Genomic DNA, 26,410 nt, shown 5'->3' on the forward strand with positions numbered 1-26,410 from the left:
GTGTATCCCACTCAATCGCATATAATGCCGAAGTTAGGTCCAAATCTGGGATCTCGACCTCAATCCCATTAGACACTTACTAAAAGGATATGAACTTTTATTTCACTAAAAATTAAATCATTAATATTTGAAGGTAAAAAAAAAAAAAATTGAAATAAAGGTCACTTGCACTGCAGAGGCAGTTAAGCGTCGCAATTTCTAACAAAATGCATACAAGTAGATCAAAAGTTAAAAGATTTTCACACGAGACCACTTGAAACTCTTCTCAACTCCTAAATTCACCATTCGGTATTTGACATTATGAACCAAGATTCCTCCGAAATCTAAAACAAGAAGGCATGCTTGGGAAGCTACAGCTTGCAAAGAGAAGAAAAAGCTAAAATTGCAGACACCTCAAATCATACGTGCAGACCAACAACATCGGGAGCTAGCTCATGATGTCTTCTGATTAATGCTCGTACAAAATATTTTTGTGGACACGTATCCTGTACACGTCCATGCCTCTGAAGTGCGATTTCTAATTTAAAATAAAATAAAATACATTTCCTCTTAAAAAAGAAGGAAAACATTAGAATGATAGCTTGTCATGTTTCGTATACATCTCCCTTGAGCATGTCATGGCGTCATTAACATCTCCCTTGATCCCTTTCCACCAAAGCCTCATGAAAACGAGATCCAACTTGGTTCAACCAAATGCTTAGTTGGCAGGGACCAACGGCAACTTGCTGCCAGATAAGACTGGAAGCTACATATTTTCCTGTAGATAAAGCTGCTAATCTTATCTCCTTTTAACATAGAATTGCTGAGAAAAAGAGTTAAACGAACCTTCAGAAATAAGTTAGACAGATAGTACTGTTAGATTCTGTATACATCAATATTGTAAATGGGTGATAAATGCCCTATTGGGTCGTCTTCTTTTTATAATACTGATCAAGAATAAAAAGAGAAACAGACTTCTTTTGCAACTGAATTTGGTATCACATTTCTGCAAAACAGTATCACTACAAACATACTAAGCCCTGATCAAGTGGTTCTTGATTGAAAATTTGATCTAATTTAGGAACACCAAACATAAAAGGTACCTTTGAGTCTACCGCCTACGAAGATCCTCAATATCTGTTAGAGGAGCTGCACTGCTGATAGAGCGCTTATCTGGTAGATTAACCACCAATTGACCACAGGCACCGCTTATATCTTGGCCCATTTCCTTGCGGACAGTTGTGCGAATATCATAGATATCCCTCAATATTTTCTGAAACCTGATGACTTTCTGATTGGTACTAGTACTGAAATGACTTAATGATCCAATTGGATTAAAAGGTATGAGATTCACAACCTGTGAAGAAATGCATATTTTGATGTCAATGCAAAACGATCTTTGCAAAATTCTTCGAGAGTAAAAGTTGAAATGAACTGTTTAATAGGTCTTAGGACGCGACTGTCTGATGGCTGATCGACATAGACTCTCTCTCTCTCTCTCTCTCTTTTTTTTCTTTTTCCATCCAAGTAAACATTTTTGTTTGGAAAGCATCCAGGGATGCAACTCAAATGCATTAAGCAGAAATTAACCCACATATGCACTCACAGCCCACATTTTTAGGGTGTAATTAACATAAACCTCTTAAAACTCACCACTTGAAACGCTTCTAGCAGTTTCCCAAGCTGATGGGCTTGCTGCTCCTCATCATTTACTCCATCAAGCATTATGTATTCAATAAAGATCTTCTGCTGGCTACAACGAAGGTAAAATAAGATCTTTCAGCAATTTGTACCAAATTGGTCATCATGGACATTAAAGATAATTTATGTGCCTTAATTTATTCCACTCTTTCCATATTGGAACGGTTCAAAAAAGTATGATAGCATTCTATTGATATTTACTTTTATTGAACTTGCCAAAGTTTCCATAACTCAATATAATTAGGGCCCCATTTGGAGACATTTAGCTTTACGATGAGCTACCAAAATTTTAAATTTCAAGCTTTTAAACTTTCAATGAACTTTTCATTACTGTAATTTGAGTTAGAAAGTTTTAGGTTCAAATTTACTAGAATATATAAAGAGACAAAAACTAAGCTTATGAAATTTGAAATACATGGGGTTAAAAATCCCTATCCTATGGGTCTTAAATAAACTTAAACGTTGAATATCAACTTTAAACACTGATGCCATCAACCTGAGTTTCAACTATCATATTTGCTATTACCAATACTTATTTAATACACAAGCTAACCTAAAATCTTAATCTCCATGTAAGTCAAATTGCATAATATAAAATGGGAAGGAGAGTGAATGCTACTGAAATATAACAGGGCATTGGCAACACCTTTTCTTTTGATATTCTAGCAGTGCATTCATGAGTTTTTCCAAAGGAAAAGCTCTTGCTGCAGGCATTATCTTACAACGGATATCTTGGACTGGTGCATGCAAAGAGACAGCCAGGTTCAAATTCGGGACGTCATTGTGGAGCTTGGTGATGGCATGAATTATTCCAACCTACAAAACATTTAATTGGTTAATTGTTGTTCATCTGATCTATAAAAGCTTGCAACTAACGAGCTAATTATGTGATAGTAGTTTCCTGACATGAGGAAATTTATTACATAAAATACCACAACAAGTAGATGACCAACCATATACCACATTTGAAAGTAACAGACATTAAAAGATCATTCATACCGTTGAGACTGTAATTTTTCTAGGAGAGATCTGAAATGGAGATGCTGTCATCACTCGTATGGCGTCCACCAGGGCAGAGTAGTTGTTCAACGGTTCCCCCATTCCCTGTCCACCAGTTGGATGATAATGCAGCAGATATGAATACTCAAGAATGAGTGGAGTGGAAATAAACCAAAAGAATATAAGAAAATACTTGCAATGAAATAATAGAAGTAGAAAACATGAACAAATCAAAATTCTTGGTTACTTTGATGGAGGAATTTGAATTTGAAAATCCTTCTACAAAGAGCAGAAGAACTTTAGCTATATACTCAGTTTCCTGCTTGAATATTTGATGCATCACAGCTCTTTTCTCTTCAACAGATTCTCACAGAATTCATTAGGGAATGTGCGACTCGGATGTATCATATTCAAGCTTACACCATCCTAGCAAGAAACTTTACCTATTCCTTTTCAGTCCATCCCGATACTCATTACCTACTTCTTTCAGGAAAAAGCTTTTTGACTCTGCCAATCCAGCTATTGATTTTTTAAAAACGTTTTTATCAAGGCCAATCCACATATTAATTCATACTACTTTCTTCATACAAAATGTAACGCGAGATCTTTTGAACTACGCTAGTCACACTTCAATGATCAATTTGTTCACTTCTCTTAGTCAATAAATAATATATGCAAGCATGTTGCTCTTAAATTTGCTGAGGAAAAGTTGGTCAATTTTTATTGGGGTGGACGAAGAAACTTGTACATTAGCAATTTGGAAAGTTACAGAGACAAGTTTGAGAACCTGGATAAACTGTAACAAACGGAATAGGACAAACAAGCTGGTCATGAATCACTGTAATATTAGTAGTAGAAACAGCGGTGGATCCAACTCAGCAGGGATTGGTTCAGCAGAACCCAGTGCTCTTGGTCTGGACTGTGCGTATAGATGTGAGAACCAATTACAAGCATAAAAACATAACATCAGATTAATATTTGGTAAGGTGGTTAAAGCCCTGAAGAAGGAGACATTTCTACACATTGGCTCTGGGGTCGAATCCCTCAATCTACTGTCTACTTTCTTTTTATTTTTTTGGTTAACAGGTTCAGGCTTCATTAGATGGATCCCTCTTTCTTTTAATAATCAAAAGGGCTCAAAACTGGTGAAAAAAAGAAACAACGAAAGGCTTAAAGAACATAGAACCTGCTGCCTTCAAAATCGAGATCAACCACTGCCTAGATAGCTAATATCAGGGAGAAAACTAACTCTATAGAAAGGACAAAGAGGATACCATGAAAACAATATTACGGATGGTTGATAAACGAGAGGCATGCACCAATTGTTCAACTATCTCTCCAGAAGACAGGTTATTTTTGAACCCCATGCTTCCTGTAGCACAGAATGTGCAGCCCATTTTGCACCCAACCTTTAAGAAAAGAGTGTCTTGTCAACACAAAATAGCTTTTTGATCATAATATTAAATACTAGGCATACCAAAAGGAAAAAAACAATTTGCAGCTAATATACTAGCAACTCAGCCTTCTACTAAATAGAGGTTAAGAAAATGGCATACCTGAGAGGATACACACAAGGTTGATCTTGGTCCTCCAGGACGAGGCTTTCCGTTTAATTTCCCCAAGCTTGAGTCATATCTCATAATCACACACTCCACAAATGCTCCATTCTAGCATTTTACAATGTCAATTAGATATGATTGTAAAGCAAGAGTTTCAGGTATATATACTATAAAAGCCCCCTTTTTTCTTAATATGTACTCCTTCCGTCCAAAAATAAGTGTCATCACCTTAGCAAAAATCAAGCTCATTAAGAAATCAATAAATACAATCTGGAGTTTACTAAATTACCCCTATTTATTATAAATGTTTTTTTTTTTGAGAATTGAGCAATATTAAAGAGGACTACTTGGGCATAGTTGGAAACACTTGCTAACTTTTGTCTTGAATTCCTAAGGCGACACTTATTTTTGGACAATTTGAATTGGCTAAGGTGACACTTAGTATATATAATCAGAAACGTACGTTTAAAGCACAAAAAAGACAATCTTATTTTTGGTTTAGTATATGAATAATCAATTTGTGAAGGAATGCGAGGGGTCAATAACTATCCCTACTAAACATCAATTCCAAACTTTGTAAATGAATTGCCTTTTCTCTTTGGATGGATTTTGAGTATGAAATATGAATGTAACATGTCCTATTAAAAAGTAAAACCTGCAACTTGATGAGGAGCTTAGTGGTGACCCCATCGTTTGATTCCAAGACAGAGTCAACAAGGGATGTCGAAGTTTTGAACTTTGCAGCAAGCAAAGTGTAAGCCGAGGAGGGCAAAGATGGAATATCTTCCCAATTGCAATCTGGGTTCTGTATTACATACCTATATAATACACACACAACAATCATGATTCCGTTGAAGAACTTTAATGCCATTGAAGAACAGAAATAAGAGGGGAAAGTAACTCACTTCCAAATAAGAGGGATGAAGCGAGTGTTGATTCCAGCCTTGTCGAATTCGGCCCTAATAACTGAAGAATCGAATACTGATTTTAATGCCATTGCAATTCCTTCACCTTCACTTTATTACCAGTAAGAAAGGAATACACTGCTGGCTATGTTGTTGAATTGGAAGGACTAGGGCAACGATTCCATGTTCTAACGGCGACCTGAAATTGGATTTGGGTCATTAATTAAACGGAAAAGGGTCAAAATTACCCTGAACTTTGAAAAATAGTTCATCCATACCCTTCGCTATATCTTTGAAAATAATTATACTTTTTTACAAGATCTTGTAGTCAATTATACTTCAATTATTATCTAATGATAGCATCAAAGTATTATTTTTCCTCAAATAATTTTTTTACCCACTAAAATAACTCAATCCGACCCAATTTTTTTTTTTCAGCAAAAATAATATGGATAATTTTTTTAGCAAAAAAAATAATAATAATTTCGTATTAGTTTGGGCTGGAAAAAATAATAATTTCAGATTAGTGGGTAAAAAATTATTTGAGGTAAAATAATTTTGAAGGGTTGATGCCACGGCAATAGTTACGTAAGATAATAATTTACAAATATAACGGGTATAATTGGCCCTAAAGATAATCGAGCGAAGTATTTAATGCTATTTTTCAAAGTTCAGGGGTAATTTTGGCCCTTTTCCGTTAATTAAACGTTAAAATGCCCATGCTCTATACGTTTGTTTTTGATACATTAACCCATTAAGTTTTGCAAAATGCAATAATACCACCCCTAAACTTACCAGTTATTGCTTCATGTGCTTGTACCAAGTTTGAATTATTTTCAATTTTCACCCTTCCTCAATTCCAGACCAGGGTTTGTTGTTGTTGTTACCCTTTCTGAATTATTAAAAGGTCCAACATTGTCCTTGTAATTTGCAAATGGTTTACTTTTTCACTTTATTTAAAGGGAGCCCTAACTTATTTACAGATTATTATTTTTGGACTAATTTATCCCATTTTGAAGGTGGAATTAAATAATACAAAGTTTGATGGGATAAGGTGGGATATTTCAGAATTAAGTTTTGGGCTTCTACCAAACAGAGTATAAAATTAATCGCAAACTTAGTAGGCGTTTGGCCATGAAAATAAAAAATTATTCACTTTATTTGAAATTTTGAAGTTGGAGTTGTGTTTGGCTATAATTTTTGCAAAGTATATTTGGTTGTTTGAATAAAATGAAAGTGAAAAAAGTGGGGGAGAAAAAGTGAAAACAAGGTTTTTGGTGTTTTTCAAATTCCAAATACAAATTTTCATGGCCAAACACTGATTTTCAAATAAAGTGAAAAAATTTCCTGGAAAAAAGTGAAAAATTCTCATGGCCAAACGGGCCCCTAATTTGAGATATCTCACCTTATACCACATACCAAACGACTGCACAACTAACACACAGTTACCTTCATTTGCCAACTTAGCAAACAGAATTGCCCATTTACTTATTTGGTTCACGAGTTGTTTTATGTTGCTTACATTCATATACATTTGTTTTAGGCAAAATACATCAAATCACACTTAAACTATACCCAAAAAGTCGAGTTCACACTCCAACTAATCGGGCGACCTATTTACCCCTATTCTTCTTTAAACTGGAATTAATACCCCCTATCCGTGACGTGGCAGAGGAATTTTTTTTAATCCTTTTAAGCGCGAGTGAAAATAAAAACAACATATTAAAAATTGATTAAATTATACACGTGTCTATTTTTAATGGGATGTCCCATAACTAATTGCACTTAATTATTTGTGGGCCCTCTTATCTTTTGTTGCTCTTTTTTTGTTCCTCTGCTACTTTCTTTTGCCTTTCCTTTTTATCTGTGCAATGCTTCTTCACCACATTAACTCCATTTTTGCCGATTCCATCACACCACACAGGATCAAGCCACTGCTATGGCCCATGAAAACCACAAAATCCCTCTTTTCTGAAGGAGATCACCTTTTATCTTTTATAAAGGGACAACATCAACAAATGTAACCGGAAAATTTATCTAGAAAAATTTCCTAGGCAAACTTCCATTTTTTCCGGTCAATCTTCTACCATATTCATATCTCTCATTCTAATCTTCTTTCTCCTAGAATTATTATGCAAAAAATAATTACCAATAAATTACAAATTATTTTCACAAGTTGAAACCATTTCAAATTCTTAAATCTGAAATGGCTAGTCAAAAGTGTTGAATCTAAAATGGGTAATCGAAAATGTAGTTGGGTTACCAATTTTGAATCTGAAATTTTTGTTTGTTGGTGATTTGTTAGTCAAAATTGGTTTGGAAGATAATGGCTAGGATGAAAAAAATGAAGAAGAAGAAGAAGGGGGTCGGGTGGGGGGTGGCGTGAATGTGGTCTTGAAATGAAGAAGAAGGGTTTGGAGGTGGGGGTGGCGTGAAGGTGGAGGAGTAGAGGGGTGGAGTGGAGGAGTGGGGGCGGGTGGTGAAATGAAAAAGAACATGAAAAATCAGTTTGGCGTGAAGGTGGAGGAGTAGAGGGGTGGGGCGGAGGAGTGGGGGGCGGGGGCTGGTGGTGAACTGAAAAAGAAGATGAAAAATCATTTTTTTTAATTAAAATTTAAAAATCATTTTTTACTTTAATTTTATGAATAAAAAAAAACAAGTGTGAATTAAAAAAAAAAGTAAAAAGTATAAATATATTGTATTTCTGACGTGGGTTGACATGGCGTTGACGTGGGGCCGATATGGCGGCGCGACGTGGCGCGCGTGTGGAGCACCTCACACCATGAGAGTGGTTTTATACCTTATAAGGTGGTATTAATTCCAGTTTAAAGAAGAATAGGGGGTAAATAGGTCGCCCGATTAGTTGGAGTGTGAATTCGACTTTTTGGGTATAGTTTAAGTGTGATTCGATGTATTTTGCCTTTGTTTTATTGTTTAGACAATGGTAATAGCTAATTGAATATGATGTATATAGAAATTAATTAATTAAGCAAACATGTTATGCAAGTTATGACCTTAACAAGATAATATTTGTTGATTGTTTGGGAGCATTTTGTCAATTCAGAAAATCAAGATTTTTTTTTTTTAGTTTTTAAAAAAGTTCAGTCTTATTGCGCCTAAGGAATTTAATCAATATATATCTATAAAGCTGGGAATGAGCAATGTGATGTGCATGTCTCATTGGCCGTCATCACTATTTATCTTTTTTCTCATAATTTTGAAGTTTGTCTCATTTTTTGTACTAGAAAACCTCCAAATATATATATATATTTCCTCATTATTAGTATTTATTTCATTTCTTGAGATCTCTCTCTCTTCCTTCTCTATTGTCTTAAAGGTTGTAATAAAATAGGTACTTAAGAGGGCGTACAATTAGGATATTTAATGGATAATTGTAATATATTTAATAGTAAAAAGTCTATGGAAAGGGAAAAGGATAAATACCGCAACGTTATTACCTATTATTAAATATTAATTACGGGAGGGGGAAGAGATAATTGAAATGAATTTTCTGCCATAAAAAAATACCAATATGCCACAGTGAAAGTGATTCTTTTCCTCTTTTTTTTTTTTTTTTTTTTTTTTTTTTTTTTTTTTTTTGCATTTACTTCTCATTAATCTCCTATTAAATATATTTTTAATTTCTTCCTTCCAAAGGAGGAGTGTAACTGCCGAATTATGAATATAATGGTGCAATTACATCCTAAACACTGGTCTATTAAATTCCAGGTAATGAATATATATGGTGCGTGCTTCATGGCTAAATTCTTAGAGAGCTGGCATTCCTTTCCTGTTGAAAGCTTGAAAGACTATTACGGTGAATTCTATTTTTTCTTTTAAAGCTTTGAATGTATTTTAACAGTATGCTATTAATTATTCTCAATCTGCATTCTATTTTTTCATTCAATACTAATTTTCTTTATGTAGTAACAATCTTCTTTTTGATTTTCATTGTTAGCTTCATCAAAATGATAAAAATGATAGCTTTGTGTAATACTCAATATTGAACCATATGTTTGCGCTTTATGTACTTACAGATAATTATTCCATTTAAATATTCAATTTTGTATCTTATTATAATATTGTAATTTATTTTTGTTATTTTGATTACAAGGGTATTCCTCTAACAACACACTTAATTTTCTTTTCTTTAGCCAGGCGAGGTAGAATCAAGAAGATCGCATGAGAAAGTAAAAGTACAACCTTGAGAACTAAGGAGTGGGATTTGATATTTTTCTTTTATATTTGCTTTGCAATCCGGAAGACAAGTTTTCTGTTCTTCCCATGAAAATGGTTGTAAAAATGTCGTTTAATTTATGATTACTTCAGTTTCTTTCTATAAAAAGCATTTACAAATTTCTCTTTTTGAAGGTTAGTAGATGATAAGAAATGATGTTCTAAAAGCATTCATATATTTTATAACTTTAGTTCTTTACATTTTGGGAATTTCTTTGTAAAAATACTATATCTTGGTAAACTTATATAGGGAGAAGAGGAGTATCATTTCATGCCCATTTGACAACTTTAATGGTCTGAACGAACTCTTAGTTTTAAAAGGTGAAAATAAAAGGCAAACATCCAAGTCTCCTAGATTGGTATTATGGAGGTTTAGATGACAACGAGAAGAAACTCTTAATAAAATTGCATAGCATTTCTGAGAAGAATGATCAAATTGTGCCACAAATAACAATCAAAGAGTTTCAAATCACTTTAGAATTTTATGCGACATGCATAAGTTTCTAATCCATTGACAACTCTCAATAGAAATTTATATAATTTTTTTTTTTAAAAAAATTGAGCCTTATTCATTTTAATACTCTTTGAATTTTTCTTAATTAAATAAAACTTAAATGCACTTCATATATTGAAAATAAGTATATGCTCTAATTTTTAAAAAAATATTAGTTAATCCAAAAATATGCTATTTATAAATGATTCATTCTCATAAAAGAGAGATAATTTCTAAATTAATTATTAGCATGTTAATTTTTTTTAAAAATTGATTTATATTTTTATGATCGCGCGAAGCGTAGATAAATTCACTAGTGACAGATTAAAAGGACTTAAGGGAATACTATTTGTAGAGTACATTGATGTTATTCCAATGTCCTAATCGAAAGAACTATAAGCAAACATTTTGCCCCAAAAGGAGAGAAGCTTGAAAACAATATAGCTTCTCATATAAAACAAGCATCAGCTCTGAGACATAAATTAACACCTCTGTATATTATTGCTATGATTCTCTATCGTGAGATACATTGACACACTAATTCATAGATAAAGAAACTTGTAGCAGATTTAGACACCGCATTTCTCATTATTCTTTCATATAAATAATCTAACAAGAAATACCATAAGAAGCAGTTAATAATTTAAGTACGAGCTCGAATTGTTTGTTCCAAACCAACCATTAGTGTGGTCACTTTTTCGGACTCAAAAGTCACCCTTAATTAAAAGATCCTCGAAGGTTGAAAATTGTGAGACAAAAAGAAACACCACATAGTTGGCGTGAGTTCTACGAGACCAAAAAAAATTCCTCCAAATCAAAACGAAATGAGGTTTAGTTGATTAGTTACGTCACATTCCAATCTAAGATCATAAAAAATCAAAGGCAAGGAAAAAGAGGACAGCTGGCTTTGTTTGAGTAAAATAATAAATTAATTTCTTTTAATAATAACAATTACGGTTAGAAGTAAAATTAGGATTCAACTTGCTTTTAGTGATATTTTCCAAAATTATAATTGCAGATTATTAAAAAAAAAAAAAGTGATATTATTTAAGATAGTTTATTTTTTTGGTCCGTATTATGTGAGACAGTTTACTTTATTGGAGTTCAGGGGTGACTCAAGGGTAAGGCTATCAAAGCCTTTGCTTTAGGCCTCCAAACTTTTAAAGCCCACAATTTTTTTACCGATAATTTTATTGTTTTAGTTTCTTTTAGATAATATTGAAGATCGTCAAAAGAAGTACGAAATATATATGACAAAAGAAAGATATTTTAAAATTTGAACTAAATTACTCAAATTTTCATATTATTAAATAAAGTTTTTACAACAACATTCAAGATAATGTGTTTAAAACACATGGCTAACATCTTATTGACTTGAATTGATCCTCGCCATTATAAATACTAACTAGTTATGTGAGGCCCGTGCTAAGCCCGGGCCCAAACTCAAAATATAAAAGTAGATATTTTAACTAAAGAAATATAATTTGTGTTAGTACAAGTGTACAACATATAACAACAACAAATATACCCATTTCAATTTGTAGTTATATGAAAGCAAAATTTTCATTCCACTCCTTTAATATTTTAACTTCCTTTTTGATGAAATTATTTAATTCAAATCAAATTTGGAACCGAATTTGACATTATAACTTATGTATCCTAATTTTCCCCCTTCGTTTAGTTCTAAATAAATAATCTATACATAGTTAATGAACTTTTAAGACAAATACATAATTTAACTTCAAGCGATATTAAACTTAAAAAAATTGTGGGCCCCATATAAACAACATGAGTTTGCTCCTCTCTTAATCGAGGATTAGGAGTTCGAACATGGATATGAAAAAAAAATCTTTGGAGGAAGCGCTCCCCGAATAAAGCGATGCGGCGAATTATCTGTTAAGTGGGCTCAAATGCGGATATCGAAGACCAATCGAAAATCAAAGAACGTGAAAAATGAGGTAGGAGGTTCGATATATATTATATATAAAAAATAGCTTTTGAAAAGTAGACTTTAAAAACAAAAACAAAAAATTGACTTAAATAAATAAGATTAGGACCTAAAAGTAATTAATTAAAAAAATTTGAAAATTATTGTGAGGACTACAAAAGTCCCCAGATTCGATAGCTTTTGAAAAGTAGACTTTAAAAACAAAAAACAAAAAAATTGACTTAAATAAAAAGTTTTAAAAAAATTTGAAAATTATTGTAAGAGAACTAAAATATATCAAATGGAATCAAATAATGATAGCTTTTGAAAAGTAGACTTTAAAAACAAAAAAACAAAAAAATTGACTTAAATAAATAAAATTAGGACATAAAAGTAATTAATGAAAAAGTTTTTAAAAATTTGGGAAATTATTGTGAGGACTACAAAAGTCCTCACATTCCCTCTTATATATAATAGTAATGTTACTATATGAAGTAAAAGACAATAAGTATGAAAAAATAAAGTTTCAACTAGTTTTATGGACTCCGTTGAAAGAAGATAGTTGAACCTCTCACTCAGACTCAGTATTTAACTGTCGGATTTGTCTGTTCTTGCCTAATTTAAGACAATCAAAACTTAAGTTACTGATATTTAAAAAATCACGAAGTATAAGTTTTTAAAAATGTATACTCCATTGTTGTAGGAGCACACAGTGATGGCGGAAGGAAAAGGGTAGTTATTTTTTTTTTTTTTTTTTTTTTTTTGGATAGTAACTGACTAGGAAATAGAAAACAAAACAAAACTCTTTTGTGTCGGCTCTTATTTGTTTGGTTCAGTGTTCCTTTGGTGTGATAGGCAATGGCGGCATTAACAATTACAACAGTACTGCTCTATTATAGTATGTATCTAGAAAGAACAAGAGAGCTAGGAAATTTGAATTCTCCCTTTTAATCCCTCCGTGATCTTTTTCGGTAAAACCCTTGTGCAGTTCATCGCTCAATTTCCAATTTTCCATTTCCAACATGGCAAGAAATCCTAGGTATGCACGTTGGGGGATTAAGGAAGCAAGTAATCCTTTCCACAGCTGAACAATTAAAAACATACAGATAGTTGAAAGAAAACAACTAGAAAAGTACCATTTTTTTCATTTAAAAAAAAAAAAGAAAAAAAAGCGCAGTACTCTTATTCATTGTAACATTATATGGAGAAAAAATTCGAGCTCAATTTTAACTTGTATTTCCATTTTAAACTTTATGTTACTAATTACGTTGTAGTTCAACTATAATTCATATCGTATACACTACTTGCATGAGACATACACACTGTCTAGAAACTTGTTCATTAATAAAACATCTCAAAAGATAGTACAATACTACTTTTGAAAACAATGTAGTTTCTCAAATACACAAGCAGCAGCTCTAAGACACAACTTGACACCTCTATATATTAGTTATTACTACTATTGAAGGAAAATAATTTATCCATAAACTCAATAATTCTCTTTTACTTTCATGAAAATAGCTGGGGCCACTCGTATTTATAATAGTGCAAAATCTAATTTAGCTAAGAACTAGAAAAGCAATTCTTATATTATCCAATTTAAATACGAATTAAATAAATACCCAAATCTTAAACAAATTGAGTTTCCTACTCCAACTTCGAATTTTTCTTCCAACAATTATTGCGACGATGGTGAGACAGATTGACACAAAGATTCATAGATAAAGAAACTTGGAGCAAATTTAGACACTACATTTTCTCGTTATACATGCATATAAATAATCTAACAAGAATTACCATACGAAGCACTTAATTAATTAGACACGAGCTCGAATTGTTCGTTCCAAACCAACAACTGGTGTGGTCACGAACTCCCCAAATATTATGTCATTCTCCAATGCTTGTATTGTCTCTGAAGAAAGGCAAATCTCAAGAACCATGCTCCCTTCTTCTAGCCCAGCTGACGCTGTTATTTTCCCCTCTAACATATTCCCCATGCCACTTCTATGCGCAATCGGCTTTCCCCAGCCAAAATCATACTTGTAAAAATTGAATCGTGGAGAATTGTGCAGCATAAAGTAATTGCTTGGCAAATCGTCCAATTTTACTACCTCAGGGTCATTCATCCAACTCTCGTATATGCACTTCAACTTTTCATGATCATGGGAAGCAATCATCTCATTAATTTGCAAAGCAGCCCATCCTAGTCCATGCTTGAGTAGCTCTCCTGTCTTGATCGTTATGGTTCCAGGGCAGATTGCATTTCCAAAGAACCCTTCAGGTAAAGGAGGATTCAATCTTTCCCTCATGTCAATGGATACCTCAAAAGTAGTTTCTTGACTGTTATCAAGACTACGACAACGTATTACAGATCTCCAAACATGAGCCAATACAGCTTGAAGAGATGAAATTTTGGTGGTGTTCATTTCAAGATTGGCCTTTGCTTTTAGCTTGGCTACACTTTCTTTCGTAAAATGAAATACCCTTTCTCGTAGCATTGGTGGTGGACTGAATCTATGACCTGCACTGATTCTTTCATTTGGTATACAAATGCGATTAGAGAAATGATTGATTTTGAAAGGGAATTGACGTTTCAAAAAAGGAATTTTTGAGATAACATTAAAACCTCGGGATATCTCAGTCCAAGAATTGTAAAAATGCCAAAAAGAAGTTCCGTCCACTACCACATGGTTGTTTGAGCAGCCAATGAATATGCCATCCTCAAGCTCAGTTACTTGCACTGCAAAACAAGGTTGGGAGGTGGCCTCTTGGTTTCGGACTCCATTTAGAGGGAAGAAATCGCGTACCACGTCTGGATTGTAATCTGACTCCAGGATGTTACTGACTCTAATACCATGTGCAGTTGCATGGTTGAGTTGAGCACCAGCATTGTTACACTTGATGAAGAAAGAAGTGGTGCCATTTTGCTCGTTTTCGGTTGTGTCAAGGCGGCTGCAGAATGGAGGGAAGAAATCTAAAGCTCGAGATAGTGAAGCTCTAAGATGATCAATCAAGGAACTGGTGCTGGTTGCTTTTGATATATCTCTAATTTGTTCAAATGTAGGCCTGGAGAAGAGAAGTCCAGTTTGAAAGTAGTCAATTTGAAGCTCAAGAATGTCCCACGGTGTCAACTCAATCTTAGAATCTGGATGGTGCTCTTCAATTAGACACCTTCCAGCTTTAACTGTCCATGTTGAAATGATGGATACCTTGGAGGCCATAGTTTTCAATCACCCGTCACACCCTCTTTCAACCTCCTGAAAAAAAAAAAAAAAAAAGGATCAAAAGGTTTCAAAATGAAAGTGAAAATGTTTCATGAAGGGATTTATTTAAAGAAAATGAGTCATTACTTGACACAGAGTTTTGGTATATTGTCAAGTCACCTATTTAAACAAATTCCCGTTTAAAATAAGTTTTGACTCCAAAACTGATTTGCGACAGAGATTTCGATTAAGGAATTTTGCAGCCCGAGGGATTAGATACTCCTCGGAGTCCCGTGATTTTAGCACGGTCGTTTTATTGACTCTATTGACTTATATGGAATTTCAATTGAATAAACTTCAGCGACACACAAACACGACATACATAATAGGCTTAAAATTGTCTCCACTCATAGAAGGAAAAGAAAGACTGAAAATAAATCTAGTATACACTACTTGATGATCAGACTTGCTTTATTGCAAGTACTCAGGACATACCTCAGCAAAATCATTAATTTCCTAAGGGACAACCTTTCTCCTTTAAATCACACAATTCAAACACACGTAGACGAAAACTAATGTTTGCCTATCCATGTTTTCAGGACAGCCCAACTACTCCAACTGTTCATGTGAACCCTAAATGAGACTGTTATTGTCTAATCCATTTAAATCATTAATAAACTAAAAATAGCTTCCTCAATCTCGACGAATGCTTATTCATAGACTATTATGAGTTCAAGATAGACCGCTATGGTGAAATTGGTAGACACGCTGCTCTTAGAAGTATTGTTAATGCATCTCGGTTCGAGTCTATAATTTCAAACTTCACAATTATTTGTAACTGCGGACAAGTGTTGTAAGCATGCTGTCTCATTCAAACATTTGAGATTCCAACTAAAGGAACAAATTTTTCAAATAAATATCAAAGCATAATAGAAATGAATAGTGTGTAAATAACAAGCAAACACCATTGCAAAAATTCAAAAGTGATGAAGAGAATAGAACAAGATAGAACTGAACCTGTGTATTTGGGAAGTCTGGAAGTAAAAGGTGGTTTTTGGACGAGTGGATTCCGGCTATGGAGATGGCGGTTTAGTCATTAGTGGTTTTTCAATGTTGGAATTCTCTAAACTTGATGGGTGCGTTATGATATGACTCCTGGATGTGCATCTAATTTGTTTTGCTCCCCTGATTTTTATTACTGTATATAAAAAGGGCATTAAGATCAACTCCCTCCAGTATGGTCCGATGGAGCCTTCGATTATTGACACATGTCCCAAGTTAGTTTAGATGGACAAGATCTATTTGGTCTTAACTATAGTTAAATTTGTTGCTCACTTTTCTCTCTTTCATAACCCAGAACAAATCTCTCTCTTCTTAACCTTCTTCACTTTCTTCTCTCTTCCTTCTTTCTCGAGTTATTCTCCTCTTCTCTCTCTCTTTCTTCTGCATTTCTCTGTTTATAGATTTGGTAATTAATGATCTTCCATTGTTCCCAAATATTCAATGTCCATGGACGGCATTATTCAGAAATGTGATCTTGGATAAATGATAATGCTGTGCCACACCTATATATTATGTCTCCTCCTTCTACGGATATATTATTTCTTGTGGCATCACTACAAGAAATGCCGTCCATTGTTCCCAAATATTCAAAGTCCACAGGTATATATTATGAAATAATTTCCTAAATGATAGCAGGGACTTTGTGCACGGAATGTTAAATCGAATCGTGAAGATGCATAATGCTTTTGCATCTCAAAGTATCGAGTAGTAAACTTGAACATATCACGTATAGATTAAAAAATGCTTTAAATTATAAGCCTGAATTTGACGTTCTTTTTAAAAATCCTTCAGAGAAATGAAGCTTGAAAGTAAACAGAAGTGAGCCATCTTGAAATTGACGAAAAGGAAAAATAGAAGGACAAAAATCTAAGTTAGATAAAGTAAAGAGGAGACGAAGAGGGTTTATTAAAGTTATATTATAACTGTAGTTAAAACAAAATAGATTTGTCCATCTAACGAAACACGTCAATATTTTATATAGAATCTAATCCATAAAAGGGGAGCGCTTATTATTTTTTGCGTAACCAAAATATTCCAATAAAAAAAAAAGGTGACAAAAGTACCTTTAGTGTAATTCTTTCGCGCTAAATAATACATCAAGCGATACGTAAATGTGTGTCAAGACTCCGAAACGTCAATATTTTATATAGACCATCATTTAGGCTCAATACATCAAGATACGTAAACGTTCTGATCGTCATTGAAAAAGGTCTTCGAAGTAAGTTTTGTTTTAAAACTTTAGATTTAAGTGTATTTTAGTCAACTTTATACGTCGAGAAAATTAGTCAGCTTTATTTTGAAAAATTGAAACCACAAAAGTGAAATTAACATTCACAGATACATTGTCGCGGGATTTTTACGTTGAAATCTATTGCGTATCATTATATTATAAGTAAAGAAAACTAAAAACTTCAAGCCAATTTGGGGAAAAATTAAAATTGAATAGGATAACAAGGGTTTTTTAAAAAATTGGCGGTTTATCCGCGTAGATCTCGAAAAAATACGCAAGATAAAAAAAAAATCGCGTAAAATGGACATCCCAACGCAAAGTTATGACCATCTAAAGTTTGACCACTTTACAACTAGTTTTTCACCTTATATTTTTTAGAAATAGATTTATATTCAAAATAAAGTTATGTCTTGATTAAAAAATAACACGCTTAAATCAAAACCTTAAAAAATAAAACACTTAGACCTAAAGTTTCCAAATAAAACTTACTTTGAGTGCTTTTCAACCCCTAAAACGACGATCCGAATGTTTACGTATCCATGATGTATTGAGCCTACATTATAGTACGCAGAAAAAAATATCAGGTTCTATATAAAATATTGATTGTTTCGGAGTCTTGACACACGACTAATCGTTGGTCAAAGTATAAAAAAACACTAAGTGTTGCAAAGAAAAGATTTATTAAAATAAGATGTTGTGATCTTTTTATGAAAAAAACACTAAGTTTTCCTTAAGTGTGTTATTTTTTAATGCGTAACTTTATTTCGAATATGTTGCAAAAAAAAAAAATTGTATAAATTGGACGTCCGATCGCAAAAAATCGCGTACATTCGAAATAAAGTTACGCTTTTAAAAATAACACACTTAAATCTAAACCCTAAAAATAAAAAACTTTAAGCTAATGACAACAAGTTTTCAAACAAAAATGGACGTCTATGTATATAGAACACTTAACCTAAAGTTTTCAAACAAAATTTACTTCGGACACCTTTTCAACCCCTAAAATGACGATCCGAATGTTTACGTATCTTTGATGTATTGAGCCTGCATTATTATACGCAGAAAAAAATATCAGGTTCTATATTAAATATTGAAGTTTCGGCATCTTGACACACGACTAATCGTTGGTCAAAGTATGAAAAAAACACTAAGTGTTGCAAAAAATAAAGTTGGCCAAATTTTTTTTTTTTTTACTGTTTCTATAACGCAGTATTTTACTGCGTTATAGAATTTTTTTTTACTGGGTACCTTTAGCGCAGTATTTTACTGCGTTAAAGGACTTAACCGCGCCATTACGGTTAAATCTTTTAGCGCAGTAAATTACTACGCTAAAGGTACTTTTGTCACTTTTTTTTTGTTGGGGTATTTTGGTTCAAAAGATTTTTTTTTTTTGGGGTCATTTTGGTTCTGGCCTCGAGCGCTTGTGAAGTGTCCCCCAGTGCAGGTGTACGGGTAAGAATATAGTATTTGTGTTATGTTGACCGACTTAATTTCATATACGGAAAAGGGTCAAATATACCCCTGAACTATCAGAAAAGGGTTAAATATACCCCTCGTTATACTTTGGGTCCAAATATACCCTTTTCACTATACTTTGGGTTCAAATATACCCTTCTATTATACTTTGGGTTTAAATATACCCTTTCTCCGTTAAAATTATCCATGGTGAATATAAAATATGACGTGGCACTGACAACTCAGTGACATGGACACCACATGGCATGTCCCCTCACCACCAACCCATTTATCCCTCTCTTCCCCTTCTTCTTCCACCACTACTATCTCCTTACCTTCACAATCTTTACCACCATTAGCACTACCACACCACCATCTCCGATTGGAATTTCGCCTTTCGCATTCCCCGATGGTGCTAACTAAGTGCGTGAAACTTGACGATGAAGAGAAAGAAGCAGCCATGTTTTTAAGCAATTGATTAGAAGAATGAAAATCAGACACTAAGAACCTAGATACCATTGTTTACCTGCAACAGTGATATCATAATAGAGGGCAATCGCAAATGAATAACTGTCTATTCAGATAGCAGCAAAATGTCTATCACGTGTAGTTGGACAGAAAAATTGTACCTATTTACTGGTTGAAGAGATTCAAAGCTGGATACACGCCTAAGGTTAGATGCAAAAAAAGAGAAAATACTTCACAAAATCACCCCATATAATACTATTGCTTGAGACCAATCAATTTCAAAGAATTATGCTGTGTCAGTGTTCAAATCAGCCAATATATTTCTAAAGTGAACACGATCCTAGAACAATGAGATCAAAGGAATGGAACCAAAAATCTCAATTCTTTTAACGTGAAAACACATAATCAAGGGAACCTCAAGTTATGTGGTGTGGTGGTACTAATGGTGGCAAAGATTGTGGAGCGGAGGAGATGGTAGTGGTGGAAGAAGATGGGGAAGAGAGGGATAAATGAGTTGGGGTGGTGAAGTAGCATGCCATGTGGTGTCCACCTCGTCGGGTTATTAGTGCCGCATCAAATCTCATGCTCACCATGGACAATTTTAAAGGAAGATGGGTATATTTGGACCCAAAGTATAACGAGAAGGGTATATTTGGACCCAAAGTATAACGAGGGGTATATTTAACCCTTTTCTGATAGTTCAGGGATATATTTGACCCTTTTCTGTTTCTTATACTAGATTATAAAAGCCCGTGTCAACACGGGTTTAACACAAAAAATAATACCACACTTTTTTTAATCTGTAAAAAAAAAAATGATATATATATTTATGTTTAGAAATCATTTAACTTGGAACTTTTCCTTTTACTTTTAATAAAATGATTTAAATCCACACAAATATCTATGACTTATTTTGGACCACAAGTTTTAAAGGTCTTTCCTTTCTTTTTTAAACTTCATGCATAATCAAACTATGTCACATAAATTAGGAAAGAGAAAGTACCTTTTAGTAATATAATTATGGAACTTTTATTATAAAAAGTATTATAATTCAATTAATTAAAAATATCAATAAATTATTTTACTTAATCCACTTCTCCCATGTATGACTTCCTTGTTTTGATTCTCCAATTGAAAGATTTGAAATACATCTTCTCCTACCGAGTTTCATGCCATCATCTTTTTCTGCTCAACAACACTGAAAAGCGCTTTCATGTGTTAGCATCTATTCTAGTTTTAAATTTTTAAGCATAGACTAACTTCATCATTTTAAGAAAATATTTGTATACGTTTCTCGACCGTTTATATTTCGTCTTCTTAATATTATTGTCACACCCCGACTTTGTGTGTGACGGGCACCCGTCTAAACTTATACCCAAAGGTATAAATTTTAAATCTTTTACACATATGAACTTCTTGATTTTTATGACAAGATAAAGTAAAATACATAGTAAATTTTTTTTTTGAAAATCTTTTCGTCATTTTCTCAAAGTAAATTATCATTATTAGTAAATGTCTTTTTTTTTTTTTTTTTTTCAACCAAAGGAAACTTTTAAAGCGACACCTTAGACCCACGATCCCCGCAAAGTCTTATTTTAATCAGAGCACGTTATCTCCTACTTCTTCACGTGGGAGCTTGCCAATTATTTTTTTCATTTTGGCAATTTTCTCCTAATTCTTCACGTGAACCCCACCTTAATTTTTTTTTTAATTCATTATTTATGAATAATAACATAGTAGGAAATGTATACATGAACAATAACCGCATAGAAACATAGAACATGTCATGTCAAGTCTATAATAATAATAATAAAAAAATATATCTACAGACTTAAGCTAATAGCATAATTCACAACTTTAAACAAGGTTTTAGTGCTTATTTGGTCATATTTCATAGTACCGCACGTATTTCAATTATTTTAGGCTTAAATATATATGCTTTGCCCATAACTTTTTATGAAATCATTTTGACAAACAATTTATTTCACTAGCCACATTTTGTACATGAACCTTTCCAACCCATTGTTCAAATACATACCAGAGGTAAGGAAATCATGTACTTGGTGAAAAAAAATAAGATCGCATTGAAGTAATCACTCGCTTTGTCTCACCTTGAAGGAACAATAATCTTGCCTATCAACGTAGAACATGTCATAGCATATCGATCATAGACAAGATCTTGAAAAATCATAGTGTGCATGTTGAGGAAAAAATATACTATTCCAAGGCTAATAGATTATTTAATTGTTTACATATTGATCAAGTCTTTAAATCACATTTAGAGATTGGCAACTCATTAGTCATAGCTAAACTTTAAATGATTTTTTGCAGAAAAAATATTTTGGAAAACATTTGTAAACTTTTAGAAAAGAAAAATCAGCTTCTCATTTAAACAAGCAATTCTTATTTAGACATAATACCTCCATTTTTTACACCGTAATATCTAAACGACTTATTTATTAGTAAAACTACCTTTTTTTTAAATTATATTTGGTAAAGCTTATTATTTAGTAAAGTAATAACCAAGAACTTTTTTATAGAATGAAAATAAGTCAAATAGGGCAATAAGAGAGAGTCTCTCCCCACCTCGGGTCAAATGATGGTTGTCAAATTTACGTATATTACAATTCATAGCGTCACTTAGGAGGGTCTTAGGGTAATCGAGTCCTATTTGTGTAAGTTGTCGATGTATAAGAAGTCTTTCCAACATTTTGTGCAAGTTCTACTTCACCCCACCGAATGAATAGTAATTTCAATCTTGGATTTCGAGAATAGAATGATCCGAGGCCCGTATCCAACTTAGTATGCCTAAGACATGCCATAGAAAGAAGGGTGAAGCCTTACATACATTTTCCGCTATATATTCTCCAAATTCGAGCTCCAACTCCGCCAAAATCTACAAATGGTCGCATTTACCAAACCTTGGTTAGAAGCCTTTAGTGGTCAATCTTAAGGTACACTTGCCTACCGAAATTTCGGCAAAGATTTCCTTGTAACTACTCCATCCCGCCAAGTTCAACTTGGCAAATTTCAATCAACAACAATCCGGAATTCAACCCGCCAAACCAACAACAATACAAACAATTATTCTACAATACTTCAATATTCAATTCAAATAACCTTCATGCCTTCCAACTAACACCAATGATCATTCGTTTAAATATTATTCCGAGGCCTTTCACACATGATTTCAAAACGTTTCAAACATTCCATATGATGTTCCAAACAACTCAAACCATAGGCTAATTTACCCGAAATTCTTCAACTACACTAGAACATATAATACATTCCTTTCTTTCAATTTCATAAATTATCGACAATTCCATATGTTAACATTTTCATTTCCATCAACACAAGAAATATATAATCACATAACGTTCCAAATCAGTCCGCTTACACTTACTACTTCAATTTGAACCATCAAACATTCATTTTCATCATATAATTCTCAACAACAATAGCCAAGAATACTAAATAAATTTGATTCATCTTCTCTCCACATAACCACTATTCGGAAAGCCACCATCACACACAACTTCATGAATTTTATGTTTCAACACGTTTTTTTTTTCTCAAACGTCCATAACAATATCAACCAAACACTAAATAAAATTGTTCTCGCTCCCCAAACACATATGCACACGGCTCTCACTTCAATCTCACATATTCATGATTTTTATTCATTTCCATATGCTACAACACTCACAATCACCATAACATATGTAAAAAAGAATTAAAACTCACCTTTCTCACTTAGTTCTCTCTCTCATGACTTAAGTGGGGAATTGCATGAACAAGGGCTAGAATTCTCCCCAACGATTGCTCCATGATGTTTAGCATCTTCCAAGTTAGAAAACATAGAAGAAAATAATTTTTTCGATCAACTCTCATGGCCAAATTTTTTTTTCCTTGGGAACCTCTCCTTGAGATATCTCTTCATCTCTTTTTTTTTTTCTTTCTTGAAATTTCATCAATTAAAATGATGACATAAATATATATACATGTCTTTATCCACTTCCATATTTATTCTTAAGTCCCTCAATTATGTTTTCATGTTCCTTTCTCCCTCAAAGATAGTTTTCTTCCTTTTTGTTGATCTTTCTTTTCTTAACATTCTTTAACAAAAGATGACTTATTTGTCATCATTTCCACCCTTTTTCTTGAATCTTGTGAAATTACTATTTCATCCCACGACTTTTCTCAATATTACCATTTTGTCAAGGTCCATTATTTCCACGGCCCATTTGGCGAATTTCTCTTCTTGCCCTTAGCCTTTCTCAATATTTCCGTCCAATAATATTCATAAATAGTATTCATAACCAACTTATGCACTAAAATAATTTGATAAAATAGTTTCTTAACTTCCCGCATATTGTCCTAAAATATTCCGACGTACAAAATGCATAAACAATATATTTATTATTTGTGTGATATTATGTGTCTAAACTTATACCCAAAGGTATAAATTTTAAATCTTTTGGTTTTATGACTTCTTAGCGATTTTTATGTTCAATTTAAATCGTTATTTCTTTTTTCCTGAATTTCTCCTCTTTAAATTTTCTCTAAGCCTACTATTATCATTATTTAAATGTCTTTTTTTTTTTTTTTTTTGCAATTGTCTCCTACTTCTTCAAGTGGATCCCACCTTAATATTGTTTTTGTAATTATCTCCTACTTCTTCACGTGAATCCCACCATTTTTTTTTTTGTAATTTTCTCCAAATTCTTCACGTGAACCCCACCTTAATTTTTTTTAATTCATTATTTATTATAGAAGAGCGGATTTGGTTATACTATTATAGAAGAGTGGGTTGACGACCAAACCCGCTTTCTATAATAAAAAAAAAATAATCTACAGACTTAAGCTAATAGCGAAATTCACAACTTTAAACAAGGTTTTAGTTTATTTTAATTTGGAGGCACGTATTTCAATTATTTTAGGCTTAAATATATATGCTTTGCCCATAACTTTTTATGAAATCATTTTGACAAACCTTTACTTCACTAGCCACATTTTTGTACATGAACCTTTTCCAAATTGTGTCAAATACATACCATTTTGGTAAGATGTGCACGGTACTTGGTGAAAAAAAATAAGCGCTTTAAAAAGTACTCTTGTAAGGCTCATATATCTTGCCACTCTCAGTGTCGCTGCACGATCCACAAGATATTGAAAATTTAGCGTGTTTGAGGAAAAAATACACTCTTGCAAGGCTAATAGATTATTTAATTGTTTACATATTGACAACTCTTTAAACTCACATTTAGAGATTGGCAACTCATTAATAGCTAAATTTAAATGATGCAATAAGCAAATATTTTGCCCCTTACTACTTTGAAAACAATGTAGCTTCTCATATAAACAAGCAGCAGCTATGAGACATAACACCTCCATATAATATTATTGCAAATGACAGACCTAACAAGCAGCAGCTATGATGCTTTATTCTGAGGTAGATTGACACAAGAATTCATAGATAAAGAAGCTTATAACAAATTTAGACAGTACATTTTCTCCTTATTCGTGCATACAATCAAACAAGAAATACCATAAGAATCACTTAATACTTTAAATAGGAGCTCGAATTGTTCATCCCAAACCAACAACTTGCGTGTTCACAAACTCTCCAAATATATCTTCCTCCAATTCTTGTATTGTCTCTGAAGAAAGGCAAATTTCAAGAATCATGCTCCCTTCTTCTAGTCCAGGTGACACTGTTGTTTTCCCATTCTAAAATGTTTCCCATGCCACTTCTACGTGCAACTGGCTTTCCCCAACCAAAATCATGCTTATAAAAATTGAATCGCGGAGAGTTGTGCAGCATAAAATAATTATTTGGCAAATCGCCTAATTTTGTTACCTCTGGGTCTTTCATCCAACTCTCGTATATGCACTTCAACTTTTCATGGTCATGGGAAGCAACCATCTCGTTAATTTGTAAAGCAGCCCATCCAAATCCGTGCTCGAGTAGTTCTCCTACCTTGATTGTTATGGTAACAGGGGAAATTGCATTTCCAAAGAACCCTTCAGATAAAGAAGGATTCAATCTTTCTCTCATGTTAATGGATACCTCAAAAGTAGTCTTTTGGTTGTGATCGAGACGACGACAACGTATGACGGACTGCCAAACGTGAGCCAACACAGCTTGAAGAGAAGAGATTTTTGTGGTGTTCATTTCAAGATTGGCCTTTGCTTTTAGTTTGGAGACATTTTCTTTGGTGAAATGAAATACCCTTTCTCGCAACGTTTGTGATGGAATGAATTTATCACCTGCATTGAGTCTTTTATTCGGCATAGAAATGCGATTACAAAAATGGTCAATTTTGAAAGGGAATTGGCGTTTCAAAGAGGGAGTTTTTGAGATAACATTAAAACCGCGAGATATCTCAGCCCATGAACCATAAAAATGCCAAAAAGATGTTCCGTCAACTAACGCGTGATTGGTTGTGCAGCCAATGAAAATGCCATCCACAAGCTCAGTTACTTGCACTGCTAAAAATGGATGGGAGGTAGCCTCTAGGTTTTTGACTCCATTTAATGAGAAAAAATCGCGTACCACATGAGGAACACAATTAGAATCCAGAACATCACTAACTGTAACACCATCAGCTATTGCATGGTTGAATTGAACACCAGCATTGTTACAGTTAATGAAAAAAGAAGTGGTTCCATTCTGCTCTGTGGCAGCCTTGAGGCGGCCGCAGAATGGAGGGAAGAAATCTAAAGCTCGAGATAGTGAAACTCTAAGATGATCAATTAATGAACTAGTGTTGGTTGATTTTGATAGATTTCTTACTTGTTGAGATGTGGGCATGTGGAAGAGGAGTCCACTTTGAGCATAGTCAATTTGAAGCTCAAGAATGTCCCATGGTGTCAACTCAATTATCTTACAATTATCTGCATGGTGCTCTTCAATCAGACTCCCTCCATCTTTAACTATCCATGTTGACATGATGGATACCTTGGAGGCCATAGCTTTCAATCACATGTCACGCCTTCTTTTTTTTTTAACTCCAAAAAAGGAACTTTATATTTTAAAGATCAAAAAGTTTCAAAATGAAAGTGACAATTAAAAAGCGACATTGATTGGCCTTTTTTCAAATACCAAACCAAACCAATTGTGTCGGTTTTTAAATTTATAAACCAAACCAAACCAATAAAATTCAGGTTTTTCAACTTCGGGTTTTCTCGG

The 26,410-nt window shown here is 33.3% G+C and overlaps 2 protein-coding genes and 1 pseudogene across 6 annotated transcripts; all 3 read right to left on the minus strand.

Moving 5' to 3' along the window:
* Nucleotides 1-428: 428 nt before the first annotated feature.
* LOC132064806 (uncharacterized) lies at nucleotides 429-5,335 on the minus strand. 4 transcript variants are annotated; one of them, XM_059457926.1, is made up of 9 exons: nucleotides 5,144-5,335; nucleotides 4,894-5,056; nucleotides 4,236-4,346; nucleotides 3,954-4,088; nucleotides 2,680-2,784; nucleotides 2,327-2,496; nucleotides 1,633-1,732; nucleotides 1,083-1,336; nucleotides 429-757 (listed from the first exon to the last, which is right to left on the minus strand). In XM_059457926.1, the coding sequence occupies exons 1-8, from the start codon at nucleotides 5,233-5,235 to the stop codon at nucleotides 1,091-1,093; spliced, it is 1,122 nt and encodes a 373-aa protein (XP_059313909.1). In that variant the 5' UTR covers nucleotides 5,236-5,335; the 3' UTR covers nucleotides 429-757; nucleotides 1,083-1,090. The 4 variants fall into 4 exon arrangements, with proteins under 4 accessions (XP_059313909.1, XP_059313908.1, XP_059313907.1 ...); XM_059457925.1 differs by having other exon boundaries at nucleotides 429-825; XM_059457924.1 differs by having other exon boundaries at nucleotides 429-785; nucleotides 1,067-1,336.
* Nucleotides 5,336-13,492: 8,157 nt separating this feature from the next.
* Nucleotides 13,493-16,176, minus strand: LOC132064809 (uncharacterized acetyltransferase At3g50280-like). 2 transcript variants are annotated; one of them, XM_059457930.1, is made up of 2 exons: nucleotides 16,020-16,176; nucleotides 13,493-15,045 (listed from the first exon to the last, which is right to left on the minus strand). In XM_059457930.1, the coding sequence occupies exon 2, from the start codon at nucleotides 15,018-15,020 to the stop codon at nucleotides 13,617-13,619; it is 1,404 nt and encodes a 467-aa protein (XP_059313913.1). In that variant the 5' UTR covers nucleotides 15,021-15,045; nucleotides 16,020-16,176; the 3' UTR covers nucleotides 13,493-13,616. The 2 variants fall into 2 exon arrangements, with proteins under 2 accessions (XP_059313913.1, XP_059313912.1); XM_059457929.1 differs by having other exon boundaries at nucleotides 13,493-15,053.
* Nucleotides 16,177-24,611: 8,435 nt separating this feature from the next.
* On the minus strand, nucleotides 24,612-26,272 carry LOC132062809 (protein ENHANCED PSEUDOMONAS SUSCEPTIBILITY 1-like; annotated as a pseudogene).
* Between the last annotated feature and the right edge of the window lie 138 nt (nucleotides 26,273-26,410).

This window comes from Lycium ferocissimum, chromosome 7, assembly GCF_029784015.1.
Source record: "Lycium ferocissimum isolate CSIRO_LF1 chromosome 7, AGI_CSIRO_Lferr_CH_V1, whole genome shotgun sequence".
Lineage (NCBI taxonomy): Eukaryota > Viridiplantae > Streptophyta > Magnoliopsida > Solanales > Solanaceae > Lycium > Lycium ferocissimum.

Coding starts and splice junctions, on each gene's coding strand:
- LOC132064806 (XM_059457926.1), bottom strand. CDS start 5,235: ATGGCATTAAAATCAGTATTCGATTCTTCAGTTATTAGGGCCGAATTC. Junction 4,347..4,893: donor AGCTCCTCATCAAGTTGCAG/GTTTTACTTTTT, acceptor GTAAAATGCTAG/AATGGAGCATTTGTGGAGTG. Junction 2,497..2,679: donor GAAAAATTACAGTCTCAACG/GTATGAATGATC, acceptor AATGTTTTGTAG/GTTGGAATAATTCATGCCAT.
- LOC132064809 (XM_059457930.1), bottom strand. CDS start 15,020: ATGGCCTCCAAGGTATCCATCATTTCAACATGGACAGTTAAAGCTGGA.